The sequence below is a fragment of the Lissotriton vulgaris genome, chromosome 12 (assembly GCF_964263255.1).
Source record: "Lissotriton vulgaris chromosome 12, aLisVul1.2, whole genome shotgun sequence".
Classification (NCBI taxonomy): domain Eukaryota; kingdom Metazoa; phylum Chordata; class Amphibia; order Caudata; family Salamandridae; genus Lissotriton; species Lissotriton vulgaris.
In genome coordinates, this window is record NC_141700.1 from 58,598,408 (window position 1) to 58,624,597 (window position 26,190).

Sequence of the window (26,190 nt, forward strand, 5' to 3'; positions counted from 1 at the left end):
TTTATAATACTAAGGACCTCTCCAAGGCCATTGATTAAATCTACTGCGGGCAGGTCCCCTCCCGGTGTTTGAACATGCAAAATTTAGTCAGAACATATTTCATCGTCTTTTTCTTTCAGAATCTTTATGATTTGGCCATTACAAAAGACAACTTCAAAAGTTTGTGGCAAAAAATGGACAAGGGCATCTCCGATGTTGTCAACTTCCTCATCTAACATAAACCATTTAATTAAGATCTCGTTTTCGATGGTCATAGATTGATATTCGTCTGTGTTTGTCACTTTTATTGTGATAATGCTATTTTGCTCTGTAGAGCTTTCAACACCATAAATTTGAATGTCCATCTTTTCCTCTGGTGGGGCTGTTACCTGTTGAGAGAAAACAAAAGCAACAATTAGTTTTTAAATTTGTATACTTTATGTTTTGTGTAAGGCCTATAGTGGGTGAAAGGGACAGAGTGGTTGAAAGGGACACATTGGGTGAAATGGACTGAGTAGGTGAAAGGGTCCCAGTTGTTGATAGGGTTTGAGTGGGTGATAGGTCGAGAGTGGGTGATAGGTCTAGAGTGGGTGATAGGTCTAGAGTGGGTGATAAGTCTAGAGTGGGTGATAAGTCTAATGAGGTAATATAAATTTTATGGTCAAGTTATGTTCCCTAGCGCGTACCCCACCGACTCCATGTACGAGTTAAAGTGCATGTAACTTCCCTCCTGTAACAGCTATGAAGACGCAAATACATTTGCGTCCACCGTCAACTTGTCCTCTTTCAGACCCACCATGAATGGGTTGGATGGTCCGTTCCTAAGTATGCTATGCCAACGTCTTTTTGAAGTGTACTCCTACGTTTTTCAGCCTGGCTGAAAGTAGGCCCTGAATCTCTGCCACCGAGCCTCTTTTCTGGCTTCTGACTGCGAGGGCCTCTGCCCAAGCAGCCCCCGTACCCGTGAACTCTGACTTACTTCTAGCGCGGCCCTCCGTGCTCAGCTCAGCCTGCTGCCTGCCAAGATTGACTATAACCTTCGAGTTATCTGTTTCCCTCCCCGAAAATACATTCCTTCCTGCTAGCTTCAGTAAACATCCTTCCTCAGTTACAGGGCTAAAGGGCCGACCTGTCTCTGTGCAAGTAATTCATAGCTCCGTTGCCATGCTTTCATGGAAGGCCCCTTGCCCCACGCTTCTCATACAGACACCCAGGCGCTCATACACGCACTCACAGCAAGTATAGAATAGCTTCTGCTCTAGAGACCTTTCTGCCCAGATAGCTTAGTTCCTAAACATCAGATATCAGATATGATAGAAGCACAAGTTGATCTGACATGCCAGACTTCTGTCTCTTTCCGTCAGTGTAAATGTCAAGTCCCCTGCACCCCTCCAATCAACACGTCATGCAGCTGCGCGCGCATCCAAGCTTCCGATTTCTGCTGACATTGCCACCTTTTCTGTTAGTGCCACCCATTCGTGACACCTATCAGTGACGTTTCCAGAACACACCTCTAGTTCACGCCTCTTGATTACGCACATGCACCACGTGTATATTGTTATCTTGTCTTCTCTCAGCTGTTACGCCTCTTGCACTGTAAACCTATGTTATGAAATAAGTATATAAGCTATGTACTGTTAATAAAATGTTAGCGCGCTCATCTATCCCTTCTGACACCCTGTGTGGTGGTCAGAACATGATATCCTGATTCCTTTATGAGGAATAAAACCCTTAGAAACTCTTACACCACGGACTCTGTTTTCCTTCATTCTGATTGAGTTATTATTGATTAAGTACTTATCTGCATAGAAATTAAGAGAGTAAATTAATTATTTACGTCATTTTGGCGCCCGAATAGGGACCCCTCCCCCACCTCACGTGCCGGTTGGCGCGTTGCATACTGTGTCCCCTGCCATCAGTTAGATGGAATACACGTGTACTGGCAGGATTTCCTGCATCTCCCTCTGACCCACGGAGGTGACGAAGACTGCAATCAGTGCCCAGACGAGGCGGTGAGGAGTGCGGAGGATCCCGACCAGAGCCCAGCCGAAAGAAGCAAGGTCCGAGGTGTGAAGAGGCCCACCAGTTTTCCGAAGTTTTCCGAAGTTTTTCCGAAGTTTTCCGAAGTTCCGAGTCGAGTCCAGTCGAGTTTTCCGAGGCCTTCTGTTTTCCGTGCTTCCCGGTGAGTACCATTGCTGGGTCGTATCTAGACGGGTTTGGGTACGCAAGTCCGGTCTGCACTGTTGTTAGGCAGTGTATCTGTACTGTTTAGCAGTATATCTAGTATTCCGAATTTCTGAAATTCTGCACTGTTACAACGGTGTATCTGTACTGTTGAGCAGTACTTCTAGTATAGAGGGGTAGTCATCTATGTTTTAAATGTTTTTGTAATTAATGTCGTGGTATGAATGTGATTGTTTTTGTGCATTATTGTGTTTTCTTGTATAAATAGTTACAGTCGAAATTGAGTATCAAGGATCAAGCATTTCAGTATCAAGTAGGCACAATGCCGTTTTTCAACAAGTTAAAGCAGATAGGAACTAGGAAAGGGATGTTAGAGGAAGAGATTCCAATCCCCCCTAGGGACACTCCAGGTAATTTTATGTATAATAAGCATGGCATAGACGCCATCCTGTATCTAGAGTTATGGACCGATTATACCAAGCACCTAGAGGAAAGATACCGATGGCCAGTTAACGGAACATGGGATGCCGAGTGCATCATAAAGGTAGAAGAAGTATTACGGAAAAAGAAAGCCAGACAATCTCAGAAAGACGCCATAGAATTTTGGCGTAAGGAATCACGTAAGCGTGCTGAAAGAGCACTCCGTAGAGAAGACAGACTTCAAGAATCAGAAAAGGCCCAAGAAAACGAATTAGTTACTGAGGGAATTCGAGTAAAATTAGAACAAATAGATCGTATCCAAAATAGCCAAGTGAACAACATGTATCTTTTGGCCGAAGGTACCCCTGACGCCATTTCAGAAATACCGAAAAATTTGCCGTCACCATTGGTTCCAACTAAAGTAATGCACAAGACTACTAAAGACATATTCCTAAATTCCTATCTAGACGATGTAGCACCAGCTTACACCAATCTGCCTGTTCGTGCCCTGCCTACAGACAGGGACGGGGGTGGTACTCCACCCCCAGGTCACGTTCCGCCGGTACCGCAACAGACTTCTCCTGTTCCGCCAGCCCCGCCACTTCCCCTACTCAAAACTGACCTACCGAAACCACGTTTGCCTGATCCACCTAAACGACAAGTTCACGTTCAGATACAGACTCCGCGGAGAGATAATGCCCAAGCATCCGCCTCAGGAGGTGCGACAGCGGGTCTACAGACCCCGCCACCGACACACAGATTGCATTTAAAGGACACACAGAATCCTTTCCAGTCTCCCCACTACTCATCCCGGCTTGAGGCATTGAAAGATAGGATGTCATTCTGCAGATATGATCCAGTACCCGGAACAGACGATCTAATGGTATTAGCATCACTGCGCTTAAGATCTGCCACCGATAGCTTGTTATGCTGTGTGGGAATGCAGGAAGCCCTCGACAGACTATACCAATTCATACAGACAGGGAAAGACCCCGACAGTGTCCAAGCTGCCATGTATAAACAGAAAGTTGACATTCAAAAACAGATATTACGATTCTTCATTAATTGTGTAATAAGAGAATGAGACAGGCCCGGAACAGATCAGAGTGAATTAGACGCATTGAACAAGTGGGGCCAAAATATAGCAGAAGCAAAACATGACAAGGGGACTTGCATAGCCGCTATGTTCCAGAAAATTAGAAAGGCAGTATTAGCTGCACACCAGGAAGAAACTGATAAAACTTCCTCCGAGGAGGAAAATGAAGATGAGACATCAGGAAAGTCTACAGACATTATAGCATATGTAGGTAGGGGAAACTACCTTAGGAAAGGTGTCCGTCCGGAGAGCAAGAGAGTTTTCTTCTCTGCCTTAACAAATCCGAATTCTGCTGAGCATCAGTTCCAGGAAACTGATAAACGGCTTCGAGATCGAGTTGGGTACCATGTACTCAATTCTATGGATGAACAAGAACTAGCCCGATCAGCTGTATCATGGGCCGAGAATGCAGACATATATAATGATGATACCGTAGCACAGACATTTCTGAACCTCTCCCCCGACGAACAGAAATTAGCAGGCGTATACATGATTCAGCACCTTCTCATTAAATACAGAAAACATTATTCCGATCCAGGTCCCTTACACGAGACACTAGAAGCACTACTGATGGATAGATGGAGAGGCTTAAGTACCAAATTAATTCAAATAATTCTAGAACAACGACGCAGATATGATACCTTTGTAAGCTCTGAATATGTTCCCGCCCCACCTCCAGAGAGGAAAATGTACCATATGCAATGCGGGGGTGGTATTGAAAGTCAGAACCCCTTACGAGAAGTGCACCCTGTTATGGGTGAGGATAAGGTTTTGAAACGCGTGTATGTACACACGCCTCTGACTAAATTAGAACTGTTAGAAATGAAGAAATTAGTCCCGTGCCATGATAAAGACCCTGCAGGTTTTCATAGAGAGCTCAAAGATATGTTACTGATGGGAGACTACACGTATGATGATATCATGAAAATGTTGAAAGTATTATTGCCTACGGGTATATTCGAGAAATTAAAGGAAAAGGAATGGGAGGTGGGAGACACGAAGATTGCCTGGGCAGAAATAGAAGAAGAAGAGAAAAAACGGGTTCCAGGGTTAGGCCTTGGGGACAAAACTAAAGCATTACCAGGTTTGATAGTACAGGTCTTGCCCAGATTATTGACAACTAGAAAGGAGGATTGGGATGCCATCTCGTCCTGTAAACAGAAACATGATGAAGATACTAGCGACTTCTATTCAAGATTCGAGAAATGTTTTATTATCAATAGTGGCCTCCAGCCAAGTAGCGAGTCGTATCCACATCTTTTTGTATCAAAGTTAGTCGAGAATTCCCTACCGTTAGTTAAAAATAGAGTGTATAAAGTCGAGAGTACATGGCAAGCAAATACGCCATCCCAGATGTTACAAATGTTACAATATCACCAGAATAGAATTAGGGAAGAACAAGATCAGGAACAGAAACGTATGAAAGACACGAAAATGAAAATGTTAGTAGCTCAGACGGTCCCATCCGACAGTCACAGAAAAGGTACGACCCAGACAAGTCACACTGCAGCTCCTGTTAAAGGGACATGCAATTATTGCAAGCAGCCAGGTCACTACGTACACGAATGTCCAGTTCTGAAACATAACATAGCGACAGGTAAAACTAAAGAAAGACCGCATCCGCCTAGACAAGACCATAACCAGCATCAGTCTACACAGAATACACAGCCTATGCATACATCCGCACAGACAGCACAGACCGTAGCAGTACCACAGCCACAGCCCATTGCTGCAACTCAGCAAGTTTCACAACAGATGTACCAGTATGCCCAGTCTGCTTACCCCGAATATTCCCGATATACATGAAACAGCCTAGAGAGGGAAGGTGGCTTGCCTCTTATTGAGATTCCTGTAGATCAAGAAGGTCCTTATGTACACAGTCAAGTATTGGGGAAAGACAGAAAGTTTTTAATTGACACAGGGGCAAGTCGCACTACAATAAGTCATGACGAAGTTCCAGGGGCACCCCTCTCAGGCTCACAAAATGTTTCCCTTGGTTTTTCAGGACAGCCTATTGTAAATGAAGTATCAGAACCAGTTCCCCTGGCTGTGGGTCCATTATCACGCGTTACAGACCTGTTACTCACAAAATCATGTCCGGAAAATCTGTTAGGAATTAAAACATTGAAGGCTCTAGGAGCTATAATCTGCTGTTCCCCGGAGGGAGTTAGACTCTTTCTGCGGGATTTCAAGGGTCACTATGTTCTGCGTGAGTTTGACGTCAGATTGAAAAATGTACCTGATTACTTGTGGGCAAAAGGCCCAACTGATGTAGGATGTATGCACATTACACCATACCGCGTTACACTCAAGGCAGGTGTTGTATTACCCAGAATCAGACAATACAAGTTACCACCCGATGCTGTAGTGGCTTTACTGAAAATCATTGAAGAGCTCATTGCCCAAGGAGTGGTCGTAGAGACCGACTCCAATATCTGTAATTCACCCATCATTCCGATTCTTAAACGTACTGATCCCAATGCCCCGCCAGTATATCGGCTGGTGATTGATCTTCGAGAATTGAATAAATGCATTATTCCACAGTATCCTGTGGTCCCCGATATATCATCTCTATTGACTGCTATTGATTCAGAAGCAACGTTCTTTACTGTAATTGATCTCAAGAACGCCTTCTTCAGCGTGCCTATTGATCCAGAGAGCCAATATCTCTTCGGATTCTGTTTAAATGGACGCAGTTTCAAATTTTCGCGCGCACCTCAAGGATTCACAGAAAGCCCCAGCATCTATAGTCAAGCACTGAAGAGACAACTAGATTGTATTCAAATGCCAGTTAACACCGCTTTACTGCAATACGTCGATGATCTGCTGATCACCGCACGAAGTGAGCCCGAATGTGAAAAAGCATCACTGACAGTTCTACACTTTCTGGCCGACAAGGGACACAAGGTGTCTCCTTCGAAGCTACAATTCTGTGTTCAGCAAGTTGTGTACTTGGGTCACTTGCTGTCCAAAGTGGGGAGACAGCTCACTCCCGATCGCATTCAGTTAATTGCAAATATGCCACAACCCCAGACACAAAAGGAAGTGCGGGCCTTCATAGGCCTCACCTCGTACTGCAGACAATGGATTCCCCAGTATGCATTTCTAGCTAAACCACTCATCCAGTTAACGACACAGGAGGCAGCGACTTCGACTGCCCTCCCTTGGACTCAGGAACACACACAAGCTTTTGAAGACTTAAAGAAAGCCTTATGTCAAGCACCAGTTTTAGCAACACCATGTTACAGCAAACCGTTTACACTTTTTGTTACAGAACGTGATGGTACAGCATTGTCTGTCCTCACTCAAGATCAAGCAGGTTCACATAAGCCTTGCGCTTATTTCTCTAGTACATTGGATTCAGTAGCACAGGCACTCCCTGCGTGCTTAAAGTCAGTAGCAGCAACAGCGTTAGCAATAAGACAAAGTGATTCAATTGTTTTAGGTCATCAGTTAACAGTTCAAGTACCACATTCTGTAGAGGTTTTGTTAAACAGAACCCAGACTCAACACTTAACTATAGCACGACTGACAGGTTATGAATTAACACTATTCCAGCCACACATAGAAATCAGACGTTGCAGCATCCTGAATCCAGCAACACTGTTACCTACAGTTATGACAGATCCAGCTCCACATGATTGTATAGAAATAATTAATGCAGTAACAAAGCCACGACGAGACTTAACAGATGTCCCATTGACAAATCTAGACCTGACACTTTATGTGGACGGTTCATGCATGAGAACAAGTACAGGAGAATTAGTGGCCGCGTATGCCGTGACCACTGAAACTGAAATTAAAGAAACACATCGTATTGACACACTGTCTGCTCAAGCAGCAGAGCTCATCGCTCTGACCCGAGCTTGTATTCTAGCCAAGAACAGAAATGTTAACATATACACAGATTCCCGCTATGCCTTCGGAGTTGTACACGACTTCGGAGTCCTCTGGCAAGAACGAGGTTTTCTGACTTCTCATGGGGCCAAGATACAGCATGGCCCCCTCATTCAAGCACTGTTAGAAGCAATACATTTGCCCTCGGGCATATCAGTCATGAAGTGTAAGGCACATACTAAAGTCACAGATTCTGTTTCTCAGGGTAACGACCTGGCAGACCAGACAGCAAAACATACAGCACTGACTCACACCCAGATTACTGACATAACAAAAACAATAGTACCAACAAAGTGTATGGCAGTTAGAGATCCCGCCCTAGACGTAATTGATATCCAGACACATGCTACTCCAGAGGAGATAAAGAAATGGACTGAACTAGGAGGGATTCAGACAGATCAAGGTTGGGTGACGAAGGGAAAATCTATATGGTTTCTCCCCGACTCAATGGTTCAGGTCATGATAAATACAGCACATAGCCCGGCACATCTAGGAGAGAAGGCGATGTTAGACAGTTTACAGAATCTCTGGTACAACAAACACTTACGAGCAGCAGCAAAACAGAAAGTGCGTACTTGCATGATCTGTTGTCAGTTCAATCCAGGTAAAAGCGTCCCTGTTGAGCAAGGAGGATTTCATCCTCCCGATCACCCTTTTGAAGTCCTCCAGATGGATTATATCCAGATGAATAGCTGTCGAGGTTTTAAATATGTCCTTGTAATTGTTTGTGCTCTGTCCCGTTGGACCGAAGCATACCCAGTCCCAGACTACACTGCTCCGACCACTGCCAGACAGTTGGTTCGTGAATTCTTCCCACGGTACGGTTTGCCCCGTGTCGTGTATTCAGATAACGGACAGCCGTTCTCGTCCGAGTTGATGAGACAAGTTTCCCTCTTGCTAGGATATCAGTGGAGGTTCCACTGTGTCCGACATCCCGAAGCAGCTGGCCTTGTAGAAAGGCATAATCAGACACTAAAAATCCGCCTTGCCAAGATCTGTCAGGAAAAAGGGGTCGACTGGATAGTCGCCCTGCCCGTGGCACTATTCTACATGAGAATGGTCGCCCACTCAAGATCAGGGCTATCCCCGTACGAAGTGGTCTTTGGCAGACCACCGAATATGTGGGGGACGCCCATTCCGAAAAAGATCACTGATGTTGATTGTAACATGTTGACAGATTACCTTGCCTCCTTGATGTCTGCACTCCAATCATGTCGTTCACAGGTTGCCGCAGCCTTCCCTGACAATACCGATGTAAAGGCGCATGAGGTCCGTCCAGGGGACCTGGTTCTCGTCCGGAATTTCGACCGGAAAAGTCCGCTGGAGCCCCGCTGGAAGTCTCCGAAGACCGTCCTCCTTACCACAAGGACCGCTGTGAAGATCGAGGGGAGAAAGGGGTGGGTCCACACGAGTCACATCAAACTATGCAATGAACTAAAAAACGGACTGAAACAGGACTCTGACTCGTCCACCCCCACCAAAGACTGTGTTGAAGCAAAAGACGTTACCGTCTCTAAACGAGAAAAGACTCCCCAAGAACTATACCGAATGAAACTCCGATCTAGCAAGTCAGACAGTTTAATTGTTTAAGTCCTCCCCTAGGTGAATCGGTTAAATAGTTTCTGACATGTATCCCCTAGATCGAGATAGAGAGAGAGAGAGAGAAGCAAAGAAACGTACATACTGTAAATCACTGCGTAGTCACTGTATAGTGACGTTGTTAATAATGTTTTTCCTAAGTATTCTAATTATTATTGCCAGCATTCTGCTACCTATATATTGGCCTATTTTCAGGCGTGAACAATCTGCTTACAATGTTTCTGCTGAACACACTTTTAGTGAACTTCCTGCACATGAACTCTCTTACAGACTTGCGCTGCGCAACAATACATTCATTAGTATGTTACACCATTCCCATCAGACAAATAATGCCACCGACTGTTGGATATGTGGCCGACTCCCTCCCTACCAGAATTACAAGGGAGCTCTGCCCCTCTTTCCGTACCCATTCACTCACAATGGCTCCTGTGGAGCATGGTTTAAAATAATTAATTCCTTGGATCCTGATATTGCTGTTTTCGATGGAGGCTGGGTTTGGGGAAACTTGAACTTAGTCCTGCTCAACGTCTGTTACCCTGATAAAGAGGGACTTCCCACTCGAATAGGAACTGATCTAGAAAATGAAGTATATGGATTAGGTAATTACACAATTAGCCTTATGATCCTTACTGTTGAATCTGAAACCGCTCCAGTTTTGCCCCATATGTTAGTATTACCAGTCACAGGTGAATTATGTGTTAGCAAGAAAGGTTCAGTACACGTAGGTCATAGTAAATGCACTACTGTGGTCGAATTCAGTGACCATGGTAAATCATCCTTCAAAGCTATCAGTCACTCCTATTTTGTTTGTGGTCATACCGCATACATACGTTTGCCTCCAGATTGGGATGGTACCTGTTACATTGCATTCCTTCTGCCACCTGTTTTTCTAGCTCCCCCTGATTACCATAGAAATACGAATCTAGCACCGAATAGACCCAAAAGAGATATTCCCCTTGTCGACTACACAGAAACGGCATGGGAACAGTACACTGATTTTAATAAAGGATTCTTTTTCTTCCTAGGACCTGTCCAAAACAGTAAATTGATACGCAGATTAACTAGAACACTTGAAGCAGTAGTACATGAAACTGCCTCCGCCTTAGGTAACTTAACAGAGGAGCAATCTGCTATGCGGGTTGTTGTCCTTCAAAATCGTCTTGTAATTGACGTCATCTTGGCAGATAGAGGTGGAGCCTGTAAGGTCATCGGGTCAAGTTGCTGTGTTTTCATTCCACAAAACGCACCATCTGTCTATCAAGCTATTACCCGTTTGCATAAAATTGCAAATCAGATACATCAGAATCCAGGCACCTGGACTTGGTCCGGTTGGTTCTGGACAACGTTAACCGCTTGGGGATGGAAGATCTTATCATTCCTAGGCATTGGCCTTGTTATAGTATTCAGTTGCTGCCTGTGCCTACAGTGTGGGCCAGCGATATGTGGACTGTGTGCCACATCCTGCATTGAGCATTCCAGTTGTCTCTCAAACAGTCAAAGAAAGAAAGATGAACATATAATGTTACAAGAACAGACTGATAGATTCATGAGGATTGATATATCATGAAGGGTCCGTAGGGAACAAGGAGGGAATGAGGTAATATAAATTTTATGGTCAAGTTATGTTCCCTAGCGCGTACCCCACCGACTCCATGTACGAGTTAAAGTGCATGTAACTTCCCTCCTGTAACAGCTATGAAGACGCAAATACATTTGCGTCCACCGTCAACTTGTCCTCTTTCAGACCCACCATGAATGGGTTGGATGGTCCGTTCCTAAGTATGCTATGCCAACGTCTTTTTGAAGTGTACTCCTACGTTTTTCAGCCTGGCTGAAAGTAGGCCCTGAATCTCTGCCACCGAGCCTCTTTTCTGGCTTCTGACTGCGAGGGCCTCTGCCCAAGCAGCCCCCGTACCCGTGAACTCTGACTTACTTCTAGCGCGGCCCTCCGTGCTCAGCTCAGCCTGCTGCCTGCCAAGATTGACTATAACCTTCGAGTTATCTGTTTCCCTCCCCGAAAATACATTCCTTCCTGCTAGCTTCAGTAAACATCCTTCCTCAGTTACAGGGCTAAAGGGCCGACCTGTCTCTGTGCAAGTAATTCATAGCTCCGTTGCCATGCTTTCATGGAAGGCCCCTTGCCCCACGCTTCTCATACAGACACCCAGGCGCTCATACACGCACTCACAGCAAGTATAGAATAGCTTCTGCTCTAGAGACCTTTCTGCCCAGATAGCTTAGTTCCTAAACATCAGATATCAGATATGATAGAAGCACAAGTTGATCTGACATGCCAGACTTCTGTCTCTTTCCGTCAGTGTAAATGTCAAGTCCCCTGCACCCCTCCAATCAACACGTCATGCAGCTGCGCGCGCATCCAAGCTTCCGATTTCTGCTGACATTGCCACCTTTTCTGTTAGTGCCACCCATTCGTGACACCTATCAGTGACGTTTCCAGAACACACCTCTAGTTCACGCCTCTTGATTACGCACATGCACCACGTGTATATTGTTATCTTGTCTTCTCTCAGCTGTTACGCCTCTTGCACTGTAAACCTATGTTATGAAATAAGTATATAAGCTATGTACTGTTAATAAAATGTTAGCGCGCTCATCTATCCCTTCTGACACCCTGTGTGGTGGTCAGAACATGATATCCTGATTCCTTTATGAGGAATAAAACCCTTAGAAACTCTTACACCACGGACTCTGTTTTCCTTCATTCTGATTGAGTTATTATTGATTAAGTACTTATCTGCATAGAAATTAAGAGAGTAAATTAATTATTTACGTCACTAGAGTGGGTGATACGTCTAGAGTGGGTGATAAGTCTAGAGTGGGTGATAGGCCTAGAGTGTGTGAAAGGGCCAGAGTTGTTGAAAGGTCCCGAGTGGGTGAAAGGTCCCGAGTGGGTGAAAGGTCCCGAGTGGGTGAAAGGTCCCGAGTGGGTGAAAGCTCCCGAGTGGGTGAAAGGTCCCAAGTGGGTGAAATCTCCCGAGTGGGTAAAAGGTCCAGAGTGGGTGCAAGTGGCAGAGTGGGTGAAAGGGCAAGACTGGGTGAAAGTCCAAGAGTGGCAGAAAGAGATAATTGCAAAAGGTTTTGTTTGTTGTGCTTACCTCCATTTTGCTATGGCGCGTTGTATTCAATATTTTTTGGCAATTGAATTCATGTACAGTGACGTGAGTCAGGGTAACATATTTGCCAAGATGTATTTTAAATAGTGACGCTTCTCTCCACAGTGTCACTTTTATATCATCAGTTGCATCTTTTATTGTAATCGATTTGAGTGGGGTATCTTGGCCATTGATAAACACAGTCTTTGCGTCCTCTTCCTACACAAAAAGCAAGCATTCTATTAAATAGTGACTGTAAAAACACATATTACTAGTGCATTGTATGAAAGGCAATATAATGTATCATATTTAACGACCCAAATGAACATCCTTTCTAAAAGATAGAATTGTTTATTGCAAAAAATGGCTTTGTAGAGAGTACTTGTGTTTGTAGTATACACCAAAGCACTGCCATCTTATAGTTTTCAAAACTCGTACTTGCTACTATGTGTGAAGAGTGTATAATTCTAATTTTTTTGAGTTACTTATTGAAGGTACTAATGGTGTAATGTGTGTGTAAGTCAACTATGCATTTTTTAAGTAGACATGATGACATGAGTGAGGGTGAGGGTGAGTTATTGAGTGTGAGGTGTTGATTGTGAGTGAGTGAGAGTGAGGAGTTGATGGGGAGTGAGGATGAGTGAGGATGAGGTGTTACGTGAGGGTGAGGGTGAATGTAAGTGAGGGTGAGTGAGGGTGAGGGTGAGTGAGGGTGTGAGGGTGAGAGATTGAAGGTGAGTGAGGGTGAGAAGTTGAGGATGAGTAAGGATGAGGGTGAGTGTGAGTGAGGCTGAGTGAGGGTCATTTAGGGTGAGGAGTTGAGTTGAGGGTGAGAGTGAGTGAGTGTTGAGGGTGAGAGATTGAGGGTGATTGATGTTGAGGGTGAGTAAGGTGAGTGAGGGTGAGTGATTGAGTGAGGGTGAGGTGTTGAGGGTGAGTGAGGGTGAGGGTGAGGGTGAGGCTGAGGTGTTGAGTGAGAGTGAGGTTGACTGAGGAGTTGAGGGAGAAGGGTTAAGTTTTTGAGGGGGAGGTGTTGATGGCTAGTGAGGGTGAGTGAGGGTGAGTAGTTTAGTGTGATTGAGGGTGAGTGAGATTGAGGGTGAGTGAGGCGTTGAGGGTGAAGTGTTGAGGGTGAGGTGTTGAGGGTGAGTCAGGGTGACGTTTTGAGGATGAGTGAGGGTGACTAAGGGTGAGGCATTGAGGTAAACACAGTGTTTGCGTTCTCTTCCTAAACAAAAAGTAAGCATTGTATAAAATAGTGACTGTAAAAACACATATTACTAGTGCGTTGTATGAATGGCCATATAATGTATTATATTTAGCGACCCAAATGAACATCCTTCCTAAATGAGAGCAATATTTATTGCAAAAAATGGCTTTGTAGAGAGTACTTGTATTTGTAGTATAGAGCAAATCGCTGGCATATTATAGTTTTCAAAACGCGTACTTTCTACATAGAGTGAAAGAGTGTATAATGCGTTATTTTTTTAAATTGTTAATGAAGTTACTAAAGGTGTACTGTGTGTGTAAGCCAACTATGCATTTTTTAGTAGACATGATGACATGAGTGAGGGTGAGGGTGAGGGTGAGTTATTGAGGGTGAGGTGTTGAGGGTGAGTGAGGGTTAGGGTGAGTGAGGGTGGGGTTGAGGGTGAGTGAGGATGAGGTGTTACATGAGGGTGAGTGTGAGTGAGGCTGAGTTAGGGTGAGGGGTTGAGGGTGAGTGAGAGTGAGGGAGTGTTGAGGGTGAGAGATTGAGGGTGAGAAGTTGTGGGTGAGTAAGGATGAGTGTGAGTGTGGGTGAGTGAGGGTGATTGATTGAGTGAGGGTGAGGTGTTGAGGGTGAGGCTGAGGTGTTGAGGTGTTGAGTGAGAGTGAGGGTGACTGAGGAGTTGAGGGAGAAGTGTTGACTTTTTGAGGGGGAGGTGTGGAGGGCTAGTGAGGGTGAGTGAGGGTGAGTGAGTGGGAGGTGTTGAAGGTGATTGAGGGTGAGTGAGATTGAGGCTGAGTGAGGCATTGAGGGTGAGAAGTTGAGGGTGAGTAAGGATGAGGGTGAGTGAGGGTGAGTGATTGATGTTGAGGGTGAGGCTGAGGTGTTGAGTGAGAGTGAGGGTGAGTGAGGAGTTGAGGGAGAAGGGTAGAGTTTTTGAGTGGGAGGTGTTGAGGGCTAGTGAGGGTGATTGAGGGTGAGTGAGGGGGAGGTGTTGAGGGTGATTGAGGGTGAGTGAGATTGAGGGTGAGTGAGGCATTAAGGGTGAATTGTTGAGAGTGAGGTGTTGAGGGAGAGTGAGGGTGGGGTGTTGAGGGTGAGTGAGGGTGAGGCATTGATGTAAAGACAGTCTTTGCGTCCTTTTGGTAAACCCAAAAAGAACCATTCTATAAAATAGTGACAGTAAAAACACATAGTACTAGTGCGTTGTATGAATGGCAATATAATGTATTATATTTCACGACCCAAATGAACATCCTTTCTATCATACTTCTGGCACATATTGTCCCTGAAACAGTCATAAGACTATTTAGACTTGCAATTTTAAAAAGTAAAAAATAAATAAGATATGTCATTTACAATACTAATAAGTCCAACTTTTCAAATGCGAGACAATGGTTTTTTTTAGTTGACATGATGACATGTTTGTGTTCATACTTACGGCAATTATTGTCCCTGACACGGTCATCAGACTTTTTAGACTTGCCCGTTTTATTTCCTTGATGGGAGAAGCCGATGGTGCAGGCGGATGCAAAATGTTGTTTGCTTGTTGGATCAGGCCCTCCTCGATTGTCATTGCGGGAAATTTGGTTACTTTAGTTTGCTTTGTAATTAAAATTGTTTTGTTTTTGATAATAAAGTTTTGTATCAGTAGTCCACAGTTATTTTTCGTTTGCTCATATAAATTTTCTTGGTAACAAGTACATTTTATTGTTCCAGTTTTATCTGCTAAAGCCAAATGGAATAAAATTTTCTGCTCTTGTTTAGCATTTTTGTACGTAGTTTTCCCTGAGCAGTTGATGACATTAACTCTTATTGGTTTCTGGTATGGTTTGTTGTCATCGGTATTAATGTTCATTATTTCTTCAATAGACATCATCTGAAATAGAAATTGTGATATAACATGTTAAATACAAACCCATATTGCTTTATGATCACTGTAATAGCATTCTAAAGTACCATAGTTGTGTAGTTGGTCATTTGTATATATATGATCTAAAATGGATTGGTAGTTAGTTGTGTAACTGTTAATGAGTTGTTGACATTGTAATTTTGTTTCAAAGAATCCAAGTAATTGCTTGCTGTTTGCATTTTGTTGAGATACAACCACATTGAAATCCCCTATAATAATCAATTTGTGTGTGGGGTAAAAATCCGTAATATTTGTGATGAAATCAAAAAGAGAAGTTATACTTTTTAGGGGTGGTTTGTATAAAATAATAATAAGGTAATCTGTGTTATCAATCTGTAGAGTAAAATGTAAAATGTCTATCCCTTCAAGTGTCTCATAAATAGGCAATATAAATAAATCTTTTTTGTAGTACATAATCATTCCATGGTTTGTGTTGTATGTATGAAATTTATCAAATATAATGTGATGGTATTGTTCTATGGTGAAATCATTAGCTGTAGCATTTCTTGTAGTGTTGATCTCAGTTAAGCAAATAATGTCTGCTTGTAATATATTCCTATCCGCTACCATAGATGAAAAATTTTTCTGTAGTGATCTTATATTGTGTGCAATGATATTGAAATGTGCACTGTATGTATGTAACTGTGGGATATGTATTTCAAGTGGCATTTCTGTCCTTAATCTGTGCATTTCCTCATTAACTTGTGGATGTACTAAAATTTTACGTTCATCAAAATTGTGTACATATACATTTTGTATTGATTTTGCCCTGCTAATAGCAACATAATGCAAATGATGAATCTTGCTGTTATTAAAGTGTATATAAAGTGGTTCGAGAGTTGCACCTTGTGTGCGATGTATAGTGCGTGCTGATGCTTGGCGTAAAGGAAATTGCTTCCGTATAATGGTAATAAATGTTTTAGTGTATTGGAAATGTCTAGCTATAGCATGTATTGGTGTCCATGTATTTTGTATTTGTGAATGAAATAAGTGTTTATATTGTTGTCTGGTTGTTTGTCCTATAGTGGGATTGTCAAATAACAACCAAACAATAATAGGTGTATTGTTAATCAATTCAACTAATTGTACAACACCAGTTGCGCCATTTGTTAAACCATCATTGACATCCACATTGCAACTTAAATCATAACGAAGTTGTAAGGCAATGTGTAATGTATGTGAAAGGCCCATTGTTTTCTGTGGATCTTTGGGCAGTTGCTTAAGAATCGTTTTTTTCACATTTTCAGACAAATCAGAACTGACGGTATCGCTTGCTACTGTTATGTAGACTGGATAATCTTTGCAATGTTGTTCTAAAACCTTTTGGTTAATTTCATTAACTTCTAGATTAGTTGACATGATATATGGAATTGTTTCTAATAAACTCTCCTCAGGTTGTATTTCCCTTTGCTTAATTTGTGAAATATCTTCTTCAGTATGCTTGCCTTCTCTCAATCGGTTTAGTAATTGAGCAAATTGTAGATCTTCTTTTTGGCGCATAATTTTTGTTAATTCAAAAATTTTAAAATGTTCTTTCCATAAGTTAGCACTTAAAGGACCATACATTTGTGTAGAATCCTGAAAAATGTATCTGTCAAATACAGGTTTTAATTGGTAAAAGTCACCAATGGCTAAAATAGAAATTCCTCCAAATGGTTCATTAGATGATTTAATTTCTTGAAGCCTGTTATGTATAAAATTCAACATATTGTGTCCTACCATTGAAATTTCATCAATAATAACAACTCTAACATGCATCATTTCCATTTGTAGAGCAGTTCTATGTTCATGACTCAGTTGTTTATAAGTCAAACTTTGCGACACAGGTATTTTGAAAGTGCTATGCAGTGTTTTGCCATTAATATTATGGGCAGCCTTTCCTGTTGGAGCTGTAAGTAAGATATAAACATTATCAGGATTTTCACCGGCCTTAGTGTTATAGTAGCGTAGTAAAGTTTGATATAGTGCAGATATAACAAAACTTTTCCCAACACCAGCCCCTCCAGTGCAAAAAGTATAGCATGGAGTGCTTGTAGTTTTAAACCAATGCAAGTGATGGTAAACAAATTTAAGTTGTTCTTCCGTTAAGTTTTGCATAAGTTGTTGGTATTTTTCATTGGGTAAAATAACGTTAGTTGAGCTTTGTTCTTCAGTTGTAGTTCTAATTCCTAAATCTAGAGCCAAATCATATCTATTATTATGTTCTGGATTTTGGTCTTCTGTCTGTATATTAACAGTTGGTGATAGAGGGGGTGAAATTACATTTTCATGACACTGTTCATGAATAATGTTTGTAACTTCGCCATGCTGTTTGTTATAAATTTTTAGTTGTGTGTCAACAAATGTTTTAACTTCCAGATACCTATCATAGTAAGTTTCCTTGTTGATTAGTATTTTTTCTTCTTCCCTCCATGGATAGTGCAACATTAATATTTCTCTATAATACTCTTCTGGTTCATTATTTTTGTTAAATCTGCAAAAGCGTATTATTTTCCCTTGTCTGCGCTTATTTAAAGCATAATCATAATTCTGTTTCTGTTGTTGTTTATTTCCGTCACTACATTCTATTTCTAATTCTTCCTCATCTGAGCTGTAAAAGTTTTGTTCTGCAAGTAAATCTTCGCAATCATTTATTTCTTTCCCATGTGTTTTTTTCTTCACATAGTTGAAATTAGCCGCATAGTCTGCTAACGTGCACATCTCTAATGATTGTGGCCGTTTGCAGTACTTAATAATAATATTTTCACATTGAATGTCAGTTGAATTTTCGGGCAAGTTATTAATAGTTTCGATATCACGCATTAAATAAGTTCTTTTCTCTGGACGGCTAGTATTAATAAATACAAATGATCGGGAGCTTTTCCGTAATGGTATTTGAAGAATTAGATATGCTGCTTCTTGAGCACTAATTTCTGTGCAGTTGAGGAATTTGTTTCCTATGTGTTTAAGTTGATCTTTGATATTACTATTGCTTGTTACCTCTTTAGCAGCTTGCGCTAGAAGTTTGCTAATTCCTCTTTGCGATTTACTGATATATGAGATAATATAGACTGCACAAGCATAAGGGTCTAGTATAAACTGCAAGTCTATGTTTGCTCGCCAAGCTTCTAAAAGAGTACTATTGTAGTTATTGTTGAAGCATTCGCCTGGTGTTCTTTTTAAAAAAATAGTTGTTTTTTGTAAGCTAGTTTGTATAGAAGTAATATATTCTTTATCATCCATTTTAATGAAGTCTAAAAATTCCTCAAAAGAAAGTGTATTAAAGGTAGTATTATTCATAGCTTCATGTATTATTTTCATATTATCTTGCCATTGGTTATTTGTCTCCTCAAGTGTTAATGGCTCTAATATGAGCGTTCTTGACATTGGATATTTTGGATATTGATATTTGCATGTCCGTTGCTGTTTACGTCTGCAATTTTTGGTGTGACCATGCCTTTGTAGATTTATTAACGGTTGTAAAACAGGGTTCTCAGACTTATGACAAGTGATATATTTGTCAATAAAGCTATTGACTTCTTCCACTGGTGAAACACCATACAATGGTGCTTTGTTTACCCAGAGTAATGCATGTATATGTGGAGAACCTCTTTGTTGGAATTCGACTCTGTAAAAGTAGTCTACTATTTCCCCAATTGGATTAGTGCCATTCAGCAAAACACAATTAAAGAATTTCCTAACTTGATAGTCAAACTGTCTTGCACATGTTATTGGATCTTCTTGTATTAATTTACTTTTAGTTTCCCAAGACATGTTTAAGAATTCTTCCTCTGTACATTCCTTTAAGTTTCTAACTCTCAATAGTATATTTATTAAATGGTGCCATTTTGTTTCAGCAGCAGATAAAGTCAAAAAGAAAGTGGGTATGCCAAGTTGCCTTATCATTGCAAAAATATCTTTTTTGCAACCTTCCCAATATGGAGGTGAACTGCGTATAGTTTTTAATACTTTGTACCCCTCATTAAACTGTAAAACATTGGCAATATTACATTTAATGTCTTTAGCAGTTATTTTATTTCCATCAGTAAAATGTTTTCTGATGGAAATGTTGATTTTACCATGGATCTGCTTAATATGTAATTTCTTCAGTTTAAAAAACACATTAGTAATAGATTTAGCGACTCTTCTATCATAACTCCTTAACTCTGCTTGGCAAATAGTACTATAATGTACCGGTATGTGCCTTTCCTTATTGTTAGGCCTTCGTTCACCACAAAAAATAGTAGGGAAAGCCAAAAACTCTGAATCTTTATCCTCATATAAACCTCTTGGCGTGTTATGTTCAGCTGGAGCGAAACTTAACACATTCAGCGAATTACTAGTAATAGTTTCATTTGTTAACATAGTATCCAAATTCCCAGCTTCTATGTTGTCAGAACTATCAGATGAATTGTTTGTCTCAGAAGTCTCATTGTGAGATTCTATTTCTGGAGGTATATACTCCCAGTCAGGGTTAATCGTAACACCATATTCATTAAACATTGTACTATTTTTAGCTAGCCATGTAGCTGCCTTTTTTACTGTATTTGGTCTAATATTCTCATAATGTGTATATGATTTATAGATTAATTTCCTTTTTAATTTCACTGGGATTGTCATGGCGTCATTAATTTGCCTTGGTAAAATTGTAACAGTTGTCATAACATCTGCAGGTACATTAACTACTGCACCTGATAATGATTTTTGAAAACCGCGTGGCAGACTCCGAATTTGTAAGAATGGTATCCTAGGTGAAACTAATCTTTCTTCTAAATCATATAATTCTAATTCAACTGGTACATTTGGGAAGCCCATGCCATTTACAATAGAACATGGTGGTATTTTGTTTTTGCGAATGTAATAATAGCAAGTCTTACAAATAAAATTGGTTTTCTTGTTACTAATGTTACACTGGTTGAAAATTTCGGATTGGCTAACACTGCGTATATTTTGCAACGTTTGTTTATGCCACAGTTGATTGCAAAGAGTACAAATGTACTCTGGCCCATGCAATATTTCCCGGTGGAATTTGCGAATGATTGTATGGATTTGTTTACCTTGTTTCTGTCTTTGGCCCTGCGTGAATATGGGTATGTTATTATCAGTAGCACTTAGTTGACTGTTGGTAATGTCTTCTTCAGCTGTATTAACTTTTTTTCTTTGTACAACTTTAGTTGGACATGTACTTGAATCCCTTTTTCTTTTCCGAGACTGTTTATTTGTTCCCTGTATAGCTTTACTATTACCTGGTAATTGTGCTAAATGATTACTATTGCTATTCCCTCCCTTACTTTTATTCAGTAAATCATCAGAAGACATTGATGTTGATGTTATCGTCTGATTAGGAGTACATTCAGTAGTATGTACCCAAATTTTTCTTTCTTGCGGTAGGTGACTATTTTTTTTGTGCACAGTAAGTGCTTTTGTAAAGGATTTCCTTTTAATGACTTTTATATCTATTGGGGTTAATTCAAATTGGACACATTGCTCAGCCTGATGTGTAAAGTTATATGCTAGTTTCATAACATATTGAATGAGCCCTTCAAACGAATTATATGCAATTGTAACACATGTTCCGTTTGAATGAGGCATGCCTTCATGGTCCCTACTATGTGAATCAAATACAAAGTATGATTGCATATGTTTGAAAATAGCTATTACATAAACATTCATACAAAGTAGAACACCACAGTGCTTATTAATAGTAACATTTAATGCTGTGCTAATATCTGGGTAGGCTTTATCAAAACGTTTAAGGACATTACCGTAGTAAGCATTCCGTAGCAAAAGTGAATATATCTCTTGATTGTGGTCTATATACCTTGGCAGGTCATCTGGATGCATAAGTGTTTCTTTGTTAATAGAATGCATTTGGAGATATAAAGCGTCCCCACGGTCCATTATATAATGCAGATCATTAGAGTTCCAAGTAGTTACTGGCTTGCATAAATTGTGCAAGACAGCAAAAGCACTATTTGGTAAGCATTGCTTACCTTGTGATTTGCTATTAAATTTGCTATTCCCTTGATGGTAACTTGCTTTCAAGCATCTCTGCATCTTATAAGTTATACTGAAATGTTGTTATCAACAAATGTAAATTAAGAAGGTTTGTGAACTAACAAATATTGTTGGGGACTGTAAGGTATGAAGTTTTAACACATTTTAAACTAAGCGGCAAAGTAGTATTTACCTTAACTTCTGTTTATTTTGTTGTTGTTTTAATAATCTGAAAGGAGAAAAAAAACATAATGGTTAGAATATATTTTTTCGAATTTTAACCATAAAGGCCACATTAGCATGTAAATAGTCTTTTAAAGACCTGTTAAGAGCTCTAGTGCTGCTGTGAGTGTATGCGCCACGGCTGGCACACAGGCAGGGTGAGATGATAGAGGGAGAGAGAGGGAGTGGGAGGAAAAGGGGGACAGAGAGAGAGTGAGTGAGTGCGTGAAAAGTTAATACTGAGAGACATAAAAAAATGTGTGTGTGTGTTATCTTGTAACTTGGACTGGTTAATGTGTTGCATTGAATCTGAGAATGAATGCGGTGTGCGTGTAATATTGAAAGTGTACCCAGTTAGTGTGCAAGTAATGTACAAAGACAGAAAGGGAGTGAAGGGGAGGGAAATGCCGATGGAGTAAAAGGGAGGGAGAGTGAGGGAGATGGAGAGTGAGGGAGAGGGAGGGAAGGTGAGGGAAAGGAAGGAAAATGGAGTGAGAGGAAGGGAAAGGGAGTGAGAGGGAGAGTGATAGGAAGGGAGACGGGGATGAAGGGAGGGAGAGAGAGGGGGAGGGAGACAGAGGGATTAACAAAGTTAGAGTGAGAAAGAGGAAGGCAAGAGAGAGGGAGGGGGAGCTAGAGAGGGAGAGAGAGGGTGAGTGTGGATGAGGGGTTGAGGGTGAGTGAGGGTGAAATGTTGAGGGTGTGAATGTGAGGGTGAGGTGTTGAGTGTTAGTGAGGTGAGGTGTTGAGGGTGAGGGAGGGGGAGGGGTTGAGGGTGAGTGAGGGTGAGTGGTATTGAGGGTAAGTGAGGGTGAGGGTGAGGGTGAGTGAGGGTGACGGTTTGAGGGTGAGTGATGGTGAGGGTGAGTGAGGATGATGTGTTGAGGGTGAGTGAGCATGAGGGTGAGTGAGCCTGAGGTTGAGTGAGGGTGAGTGTGAGTGAGGGTGAGGGTTTGAGGGTGAGTGAAGGTAGGTTAGGCTTAGAGATTGAGGGTGAGTGAGGGTGAGAAGTTGAGGGTGAGTAAGGATGAGGGTGAGTGTGGGTGAGTGAGAATGAGGTGTTGAGGGTGAGTGAGGTGTTGAGGGTGAGTGAGGGTGAGGGTGAGGCTGAGGCTGAGGTGTTGAAGTGTTGAGTGAGAGTGAGGGTGAGTGAGGAGTTGAGGGAGAAGTGTTGAGGGTGTGTGTGTGAGGTGTTGAGGGCTAGTGAGGGTGGGGGAAGTGTTGAGGATGAGTGAGGGTGAGTGAAATTGAGGGTGAGTGAAATTGAGGGTGAGTGAGGTGTTGAGGGTGAGTGAGAGTGAGGTGTTGAGTGAGAGGGTGAATGAGTGTGAGTGAGGGTGAGGGGTTGAGTGAGGGTGACTGAGGATGACTGAGGGTGAGTGAGGGTAAGTGAGGGTGAGTGAGGATGAGCGTGAGGGTGGGTGAGGGTGAGTAAGGGTGAGTGAGGCTGAGGGTGAGGGAGGGTGAGGGAGGGCGTGGCGTTGAGGGTGAGTGAGGGTGAGGTGTTGAGGGTGAGTGAAGGTGAGTGAGAATGAGGGTGAGTGCGGGTGAGGGTGAGGCGTTGAGGGTGAGTGAGGGTGAGGAAGGGAGAGGCGTTGAGGGTGAGTGAGAGTGAGGGTGAGCTGTTAAGGGTGACAGAGGGTGATGCGTTGAGGGTAAGTGAGGGTGAGGGTGAGATGGTGAGTGTGAGTGAGGGTGAGGGTGAGTGAGGGTGAGGCATTGCGGGTAAGTGAGGGTGAGTGTGTGTGAGGCTTCCAAAAATAACGCCCCCCTTAAAGTAGTGTCGTTATTTGTATTAGGAAAATAGTTGAAAATTGCTGAGGATGTGGGACTTGAATGTGTCTGTGGGTAGTTTTAAAAGCTGGAATTGTTGTTGGGGATGGAGAGGGAGTGAGTGTGTGCGTGAAGAGTTAATAGTGCGAGACGTACCGAAAAATGTGTGTGTGTGTCATCGTGTAACTTAGATTACTTACTATATCGCATTGAATATGAAAATGAATGCGGTGTGCGTGTAATATTGAAAGTGTACCCAGTTAGTGTGCAAGTAATGTAGAAAGATAGAGAGGGAGTAAAGGGGAGACAAATGGAGAGTTATGTACAAAGACAGAGAGGAAGGGAAAGTTAGGGAAAGGAAGGGAAATGGAGGGAGAGGAAGAGAAAGGGAGTGAGATGCAGGGTGATGGGGAGTGAGACGGAGAGGGAGGGAGAGAGGAGGAAGAAGAGAGGGGGAGTGAGACAGAGGGAGGAACACAGTTAGAGTGAGACAGAGGAAGACAGGAGAGAGGGAGGGGGAGCTATAGAGAGGGAGAGAGAGCTATAGAGATGTAGGGAGACCGCGAGAGAAAGAGAGCGAGAAAATTATGTGTATGCCGGGAGGGCTCAGTGCACGAAGCCTTCGGCTGCAGGGTCCTGTGATTAACCTCATGGTCCGTTTTATGTTGTTGCTGTCGCCCCGACCCTTAACCAAGTTTTTTTTTGGGTAGGCAGCTAATCCTGGCTAATGTGTTATTGGATGTGTGCTTGTGAAAATGTAATACTAGTAATTGTACGAGCGGCTGTTTTCGTGTGTCAGCTTGTAACTTGGATTACTAACTGTGCAAGTAAAGCTGCGAATGAATGCATTCTGCGTAAATGTTGTAAAGTGTTGCCTGTTTACGTGCAAATTAATGTGCAATTAGAAGTTCTGACTGAAAGTTTGGTGCTGTAGTGGCGAACTGCTATGATGTTACATTGCGTAGGAGTTGCACGTGCTGTATAAGGGTGGCAGTCAGTGTTTTGCCTAATGTGACAGGCTGTGTGTTATTAGTGTAAGATGCAGTGTTTTGCCTAATGTGACAGGGTGTGTGTGATTAGTGTGCTATAGAGAGGGAGGGAGACCAAGAGAGAAAGAGAGCGAGAAAATTATGTGTATGCCGGGAGGGCTCAGTGGACGAAGCCTTCGGCTGCAGGGTCCTGTGATTAACCTCATGGCCAGTTTTATGTTGTTGCTGTAGCCCCGACCCTTAACCAGTGACCCTGCCCCCACCGATGCGGTCCTTGGACACAAAGTAAACAGTAAATTTGGCCCCTGAGAGAAAGATTGTGAGTAGCCATGTAATAGAGGGTGTGTGTGAAAGTGCCCTTGTTCGTGGAATGTGTGTATGAAAATTTTGTTGTGGTGTGGCGTAGTGTTGCGAACGGTTTATGGCTGTACTATTCTCCCTAATGTTACAATGTGCCTGGGAATAGTGTAGTAAGTGTAAAGTGAAGTGTTTATTTTTGTAGGCCGCAAATCCTGGCTAATGTGTTATTGGATGTGTGTTTGTGGAAAGGTAATACTAGTAGTTGTACGAGCGGCTGTTTTCGTGTGTCAGCTAGTAACTTGGATTACTTACTGTGTGCCAGTAAAGCTGCGGGTGAATGTTGTGAAGTGTAGCCTGTTTGCGTGCAAATAAATGTGCAATTTGAAGTTGTGCCTGAAAGTTTGGTGCTGTAGTGGCGAACTGCTATGATCTTAGATTGCGTTGGAGTCGCACGTGCTGTATAAGGGTGGCAGTCAGTGTTTTGCCTAATGTGACAGGCTGTGTGTGATTAGTGTAAGATGCAGCTCTGTTCACTCTTGAGTCCGATCATCCAGTTTACTGTCTTGCTATGAAGCTGTCAATGAAAGCGTAATGAGTGTTCTAATGTGGTCGCACTCAATTCGGCGTGCGTGTGATATAGTATGTGTTCCTAACAGTGTGTGCGTGAAAAGTTAATACTAATAGATGTAAAAAAAAAGGTGCGTATGTGTCATCTTGTAACTTGCACTGGTTACTGTGTTACATCTAATCTGAGAATGCAAGCGGTATGCGTGTAATATTGAAAGATAATCTGAGAAGGTGTGTGTGAGTAGTGTAAGCTGCAGCTCTATTCACTGTTCAGTCCGATCATCCTGTTTACTGTATTGCTGTGAAGCTGTGACAAAAATCGTAAGGAGTGTTCTGTTGTGGTTGCACTCAATTCGCCGTGCGTGTTATATAGTATGTGTTCTTAACCGTGTGTGCGTGAAAAGCTAATAGTAACAGACGTAAAAAGAAGGTGTGTGTGTCATGTTGTAATTAGGAGTAGTTACTGTGTTGCATTAAATATAAGAATGAATGGGTGTGTGTCAAACTTATGTTGTGCCTTGAATTATTGGAAGCAATGTTCTGTGTGGCGAGTCGGAGTGTTAGGAAGGGAAGTAAAAATTGTGTAGAAGAGTGAACAGTTGGCTGTACTTACATGATATATGTTGGTGCGCAGTTTCTTTCCCCCTATCAAGCAAATGTTGAAAGCGTACCAATAACCTACAAGAGATAACGATAAAAAAAAACAATATGTATCGGTTGGTTTAAACAAAGGTATGACCTGTTTGAGAAATTACGTAGTCCTTTGCTAAGTATTACCATAGAAAATGTAGATTTGCAAACAAACATGTCGCAGAATAATTTAACACAAGTGCAATGTTGATATAGTAACCGTTCTAATAAACGCAAGTAAATGTATCAATACTGTCCCTTAGATGCATAGAAATAAAACTTGCATGCACTTACGTTCTAAGATTGAATGCCGTAATTTTTCA

The 26,190-nt window shown here is 42.1% G+C and overlaps 1 protein-coding gene across 1 annotated transcript; it reads right to left on the minus strand.

Annotated features, from left to right (window-relative positions):
* Window positions 1-83: 83 nt before the first annotated feature.
* LOC147673275 (uncharacterized) lies at window positions 84-25,963 on the minus strand. The gene is made up of 5 exons (XM_086946338.1): window positions 25,851-25,963; window positions 21,580-21,615; window positions 14,940-15,377; window positions 12,292-12,507; window positions 84-368 (listed from the first exon to the last, which is right to left on the minus strand). The coding sequence occupies exons 3-5, from the start codon at window positions 15,375-15,377 to the stop codon at window positions 84-86; spliced, it is 939 nt and encodes a 312-aa protein (XP_086802464.1). The 5' UTR covers window positions 21,580-21,615; window positions 25,851-25,963.
* Window positions 25,964-26,190: the final 227 nt, after the last annotated feature.